The 6,580-nt window shown below is 33.1% G+C and overlaps 1 protein-coding gene across 1 annotated transcript; it reads right to left on the reverse strand.

Annotated features, from left to right (window-relative positions):
• Positions 1–233: 233 nt before the first annotated feature.
• Positions 234–5,079, reverse strand: LOC105619511. The gene is made up of 13 exons (XM_012201029.1): positions 5,022–5,079; positions 4,507–4,651; positions 4,029–4,159; positions 3,643–3,777; positions 3,367–3,531; positions 3,196–3,284; positions 2,947–3,124; positions 2,449–2,677; positions 1,873–2,034; positions 1,569–1,723; positions 1,063–1,298; positions 624–828; positions 234–481 (listed from the first exon to the last, which is right to left on the reverse strand). The coding sequence occupies exons 1-13, from the start codon at positions 5,077–5,079 to the stop codon at positions 234–236; spliced, it is 2,136 nt and encodes a 711-aa protein (XP_012056419.1).
• Positions 5,080–6,580: the final 1,501 nt, after the last annotated feature.

Genomic DNA, 6,580 nt, shown 5'->3' on the forward strand with positions numbered 1-6,580 from the left:
AGAGAGAGAGAGAGAAAGAAAACCATTTTTTATTATTAATGAAATAAATAAATCCACAAATAAAGTATGTAATTAAAGTCCTAAAGTATGACTAGTGATTATGTTAAAATTTTATGATTTAAAAACTTTATAAATGTAATAATATTTTTCATTCTTTTAATTTTATTTAAAACTTTTTATATCAATAATATTTAAATTGCCCTTGCATTTCAAAAATGCAAAAAATGAATCTATCATCCGATTGAGGAATCGTTTCGATCGGCCCACCTGACCCTTCGTGCAATTTCAAAATTTCCTCCGTGAATCCCATAAAGATGTCTCGCCAATATCTGAGCTCTGTCTTCTTCGGCTTCTACAGCCATTTTTCTGTAGCGACGGACGGCTATAATGCAACCAGCGGTGAGTGCAATTTGAATTATTAACCAAAAGATCAAAAGACCCAGAGCTAGACTCGCGTCTACGCAAAAGAGACTATCAGATTCTGGAAAAAAAAGGAACAAAACTTATGTAACTTCGTTAGTTCTGTCATATAATACTTTACTATCTAGAATTAAAAAATGCAAAAATCGAATTTCTAAAATCGAAGTTTCACTTGGAGATAGCAATACCGATATTAAACTTACTTCCACCGGTGATCAAAAGCGTATCAGGATTTTCCCTGGATAAAGGGTCTGCCGTTATCACTGGACTTTGAACGACGATAGATAGTTCTAATGGTAATTCCACGGGCGTGAGGTTTCTAAAAATTTCAGTTACTTCGGCAGTGACTGGCTTCTCGATCGACCGTCGCTTCCTGCCATATGAGGGCTGTCCTCCTCTGCATATGGCCTTCAAAGAAATCATAAATTTCAAATTTTCTCAATTTTTAATTAATCTAATTAATTTATACAAAGATAATTTATACTAAATTATTTTTATTCATTAAAAAAATATTAATATTTTATGTAAAAAGAATTTTATCATATTTTAATATTATAGTATAAAATATAATCATTGCTTGAAGAACTTGAAAAGAATATATAATATAGAATATATAATATAGAAAAGAATATATCTGTTTACCGGCTCACATTCTTCGATACAAAATCTAACGATGACATTAAATCGAACGATTTGACTATCGGGAAATTTAAAGGCAGTAAATGTTGAGATCAAAGATCGGTTATCAATTGGATCCTTTAATAGCGCGGGAAAGGTCGCCGGATCTGTTGGACACCCAATTTCGTCAAGAAGAAGATACGAGGATTCTCCGGATGCGCTACTAGCTACAAGGTGTCCAGCTGCGATGTCGTAAGTTCCTGTCAAACCAAAGAATATAATTTTTTTATAATATAATTTTTTTTAAATAAAATATATTTATAATGCAGCTGAAATTAAATTTATGAAAAGTTACTTTTAAATATTTCTTAATTAAAAAATTCATACTACAACAAAAATATTCATACTATAACACTCTTATTAAGGGAAGTTCCAATTTGAAGTGAAAATTTAGTAATGAAAGAGAAACTATAAGCTGGGGATATCCTCTCTATGTAATTAATATAAAATATTACAACAAAAATATTCACCATTTACGGGATGAATTTCAATTCTGAGAGTTAGCTTCTGTCCCAATTGGGTAACGACAGCGTCCATATTGCTTTCGTTGAGAATCCTCATTGTCACCACTGGCACCTCGGACGAAACGTTCACTACAATTGAGCCAATCGGCGGTACGCCTGCGCTACAAAAGAATAACCAGAGCCGGAATATCGAGGATACTTGTCACAGTATCGGGACGGTTTTGCATCAGGTGGCAATTTAAGTGAATATATTACTCATTTCAAATAATTGTGATCGCTATTTTGTAAGAATTAAAAAAGCTAAACTTACTTTGGGTCCTCGAAAGAGAAATTCGAATGAACCGTCACGTTTCTCGGTTCCGGAAGACCGCTCTCATCTAAAGTGCATCCAACTCTCACCGATTGATCTCCCAAACGCTGAATGATCGGATTATATTGTATTACAATGACACCCCAAATCAACGTATGCGTCCTGAAAAAATAAGATTCAATAGCTTAGTAAAATTTAATTCGATTAGTATTATCATATTATAATATAATCTCTTTCATTTTTTTATCGCATTTGACAGTGATACAAACAAAGAAAGAACGGTTTTACTAATTTAAAAATTTAACAATAGATACAGATCTAAAAATAGTTTTTGTTAGACTCAAAATAATTTTTTTTTTTATGTAAAACATTTTTTTATGTAAGCTGGTTGATAGAAAATTTTTTTCTATCATGCGTTGATTCAAAATTTTTTGCAGCTTAAGTACATACTAGTTCCTTACATAACTACTTTGATAGTCAACAAAAGTATTTTCAGATCTATTTAAATTTTTAAATACTTTAATAAAATAGTTTTTCCGTGAATTGATTCAATTAGATGATTTCAAAAGCAAGTACCGATTTTCATTATTGATGGAAAATGCGGGTGTAAGGCCGCACACGAGATTAGGCTTGTCAATTTCCTCTTTTTTTGGCAGCGGTAATCTTAATATCGTAATATTTTTCCCAATACCATTAACGCTACAGATCGTAATATCTCCATATCCATTCGCGTACATCCGTCCTATGAAGGGCTCCGCAGTAGTCAGTATTATTGTCATTGTTGATTCGCCGCATTCCACTTTCACTACGAAGGCAATGCCAGTATGGAAAATAAATGAAAAATAAAATTTATTTTAATAAGTAAAAGAGCTATAACTATAATGTGCGTATAATATAAAATAAATTAATATTTCAGGTCATTGGACAACATCATATGTTTATTATTATATGTTAATTTTTATAAATTTTATATATTTCTTTAACATTTCTTTAATACTTTTTTTAATTATAAATCGATTACTATTTGATATTAAAATTTTATGGCCAAAGTTACAACTATCCGTGTAAACGTACAATCTATACAAGGTTCTTGTTCCTTGTAAATCACATTAGGTCTGGCAATCAATGAACTGACTCCAAGACCGATTGTAGTGTCGGAATGCAGTAAGCAAAGTGGTTTCTCCTCCGAATAATCGACAGTATAAGCTCTACACATGAAACCATTCATGCTGCGATCACATCTCTCTTCGCACTAAAAAATCGAGATCATCAAGTAACAAAATGAAGATAATTCATAAAAACAGTAGAAAATACAAGATATACCTGCTTTACATCTAGTCCTGGTAACGCTACGTCCGAGTATGGCAATGATACGTTCCGAAATTCTGCATAGGAACAATAGCTCTTCGTCGCTGTATCAGAGTACAAATTAAATTTAATTTGAATGCAACTCGATCTTACGATTTACCGAAAGAAATTGGTTTATCGACTTACTTATGTTATGGCACTGATCCTGCAGATACTCGTCTCGATACATCGATGATCTGTAGGCTTGTGGTCTGGTACCCCTTTCGAGTTTTGACAACGAACACGTGCCAATGGTATCATTGATTGACAGAGGCTCGCCCGTACGAAATTGCGCAGATATACATTCATTCCCTGAGATCATTTTATTATTAAAATTGATTGTACACAGCTTATAATTTCTTGAAAATTTCAATTTATTTGATAGCTAGGATTCGACACAATCTATACGATTACTTTGCATACCTGCTTGTAGACACTTCTCGTAACACTCGCTTCTTCGTAATGCTTGATGGAACCAGCCAGACTGTCCCTCTTTTAAAACAGCTCCCAAGGTTCTTTCTACTTGCCACAATCGCTGTTGTTTGCAGCTCGGCGGGACTGAAAATGCAAACGCAAAGATCTTTAAAAGATGCATTTCCAGAAATACTATTTCTAATTTTTTTTTCTAGGAATAAGAAATCATAAAACTGTATTTCAATGCTTTAAATTTTCTTCTATAAAATAATTGTTTGAATAAATTCATATGTAATTTTAAATTCTAATACAGAAATTAGAAAAATTTTAATAAAAAATAAATTGTATTTTAATAATACTTTATATACATAATAAAAAATAATTTTTATTATTACCTGTAACACAAATCTTATTGAAAAGTGTAGCATTCGTTTCGGGAATAAGTTCCTCGCTTTTTACTTGCACGCTGTAGCAGATGTTCCTCGCGAAGTCGACTACAAAAGCCGTGCAATTCAGACTTTTACACCTATAATAGATGAATTTTTTAACGATAAATTTACATACTTTTGTGCGCAATACAGCTACGTAAATACTGTGTTTGCCTCACATAAGTACTTTTCACAAAAATTTAATATTAATTTTTCTTAAAAAAGATGTTGCGATATCAAAGCGCTATTTTTCGTTTTCGCACAATGAAACGTATAGTTTATTACATGCATATCTATTAATGAACAACTATATACGTATGCAAAATATCCATAATTCATCTAAAGACTGCATTTATTTATGATTTCCCGGATTAACTAAGCAATTTATTCAAAAAATGAAACGTTATAAAATCTACACGAAAGAAAAAGATGCTTGATGGATCACCTATCAAAGCAAGGTGCGATGATACCATTGTTATTTATGGACGTCACACCATTTTTGTAAATTACAGTCTCTACAGCGTTTGCTGGCTTTGCTCCGGTGATCTTTTCCCATCCCGTATCTTGATTCTGACAACTCTGAGACCAACCTGAAGGGCATAAGTGCGCGCTTTGTAAAATGTGAACTGCAGTTATAAACAGTCTTGTGTCATGCCTACACAATGCACTATACTATCGCTGATTCTAGATAAAGAACACGATTGCACGTGCAATTCACAGATACGGATAACTATTTTGCTAATCAAACTTATAATTAAAAAATGAAATAAAAGATGTCAGAAATGAAAAGAGTAAAATTTTTTTAAACTGTTTTTAAAATATTTAATTAAAATTTCTTCTCTTAATTTAATTAATTTTATTCATTATTTTGACGAAAAAGAATTCTTTTTTTCATACTTTACAATGTATTTATGTCCAGCTATATTTTTCGCAGTGCATCACTCGCACGTTGAACCTCACCTGTGCTCGAAACAAGGCAGCAAACGAAAATCGTGCCGGCGAAACGCAATGTCGTCATCTTGAATGTTTGCACTGCAAACAACAGGACAAGACCAAATTGCAAACGGTTGTTTTTCAAGAATTTCCCAGATTGTTTTACCTCTGGAACGACATCTCTTGCTTCTAATCGCGTCACTGATGTACCTGTGCAAACATCGTTACGTAACGCCGTTATCACGTGTAAAAACTGAAATTGGCACGCATAACATTAGACTTAACGTTAGACTTGCTGTCGAGTGGAAAAGCGGCCAAACGCAATCATCCGTCAATGGTTTCTTTTTAAGGAACCTCTCCTTCCTAATTTCAAGGTTTCAAGATAATGCGTTCCTTGCAACGCGTTCCTTATAAGCGAATTCACGTTTGCATGCCGTTTTTACATCGCATTTCGTTTTAGTTTCGCTATCTTTTAATACTACATAAGCACACAATGTAATCTGCGCGATAGCGGCTTATGGCAGGATTTGTTTCGTGAAACACGAATTCTGTTGAAACTCGTGTGTTCGATAAAATAAATCCTTCTATAATCTGTTCGTTATATAAGTCGTTTTTTCTATCGAATACGAACAGATATAGTGCGCGTATTTACATTTCACAGTAAAAAAATGTTTTTATTTAATTGCAATCCAAAATATTCTCTTGAGAAGCAAATCATTCCCTTTTGCGTGTAAAGACTTAAAAAAAATTGTCAAGTGTTAAGTCATACTTAAATCGAAGGAATCGTACTAATGCATTATTAATACAGTCGAATGTGTGATATAATATCTATATATGATGCTCATACTTAATACAGTAGGTAATAAGAAGAATAACGGATGATAATAGCTAAGCTATTTTTGCATTGACACGTAATCGCGCATTTAGCTGATAAGTTTAAACATGAGTAAAAAAGAAGCTTTTAAGGTAGTCTATGTTTTATAATCTTACGTTACGTTTTATTTAAAAGATAAAAAATTTTATAAAATACTGCAAAATACATATAAATTTTAAATAAATAAACCCATAATTTTGGTGCGTTTGTAGTTTACGATTACATAAAACCGTATTTTTGTGACGATATATACTTTTTATATTCTGCAGAAAAAGTTTCAAGAAAAATGTTACACAAATCGTTTTAAGTAAAAAACAGTGTTCGAGAGATAAGCCACATAAAATGTTAGAACAAGATAAATAGATTCATATATCCTAAGATTTTTATACTTTGCAAAAAAAAAAGATTAAACGCGTGATCTCTTTGAGCTTAGAACTCGTTTAAAAATTGCGAGTTCAAGTCTATTGTGTACTTTGTACTTTGTAAGCGTTCACTCACGCTCTTGTGCAAACGCTGATCCGTCATTGAGCTCTCCTAGCAGCGATTGTCACACTTAGCTGAGACGTGCATCGTCGGCCGGGTTAGAGATCGGAGCACCTCCTGCGCGACTTCAGCTTCATGAGCTTCTCATCGAGCCGCGCTCGTGATGGACATCCATCCTTTCGTTCTGCCAGCGGAGAGTGAGATTAACTCCGGTACGTGCCGGCTTACC

Source organism: Atta cephalotes (assembly GCF_000143395.1).
Source record: "Atta cephalotes unplaced genomic scaffold scaffold00022, whole genome shotgun sequence".
NCBI classification, from domain to species: Eukaryota; Metazoa; Arthropoda; class Insecta; order Hymenoptera; family Formicidae; genus Atta; species Atta cephalotes.

Coding starts and splice junctions, on each gene's coding strand:
- LOC105619511 (XM_012201029.1), bottom strand. CDS start 5,079: ATGACGACATTGCGTTTCGCCGGCACGATTTTCGTTTGCTGCCTTGTT. Junction 4,160..4,506: donor ATCGCACCTTGCTTTGATAG/GTGATCCATCAA, acceptor CATCTATTATAG/GTGTAAAAGTCTGAATTGCA. Junction 2,035..2,448: donor TCCATCAATAATGAAAATCG/GTACTTGCTTTT, acceptor TTATTTTTTCAG/GACGCATACGTTGATTTGGG.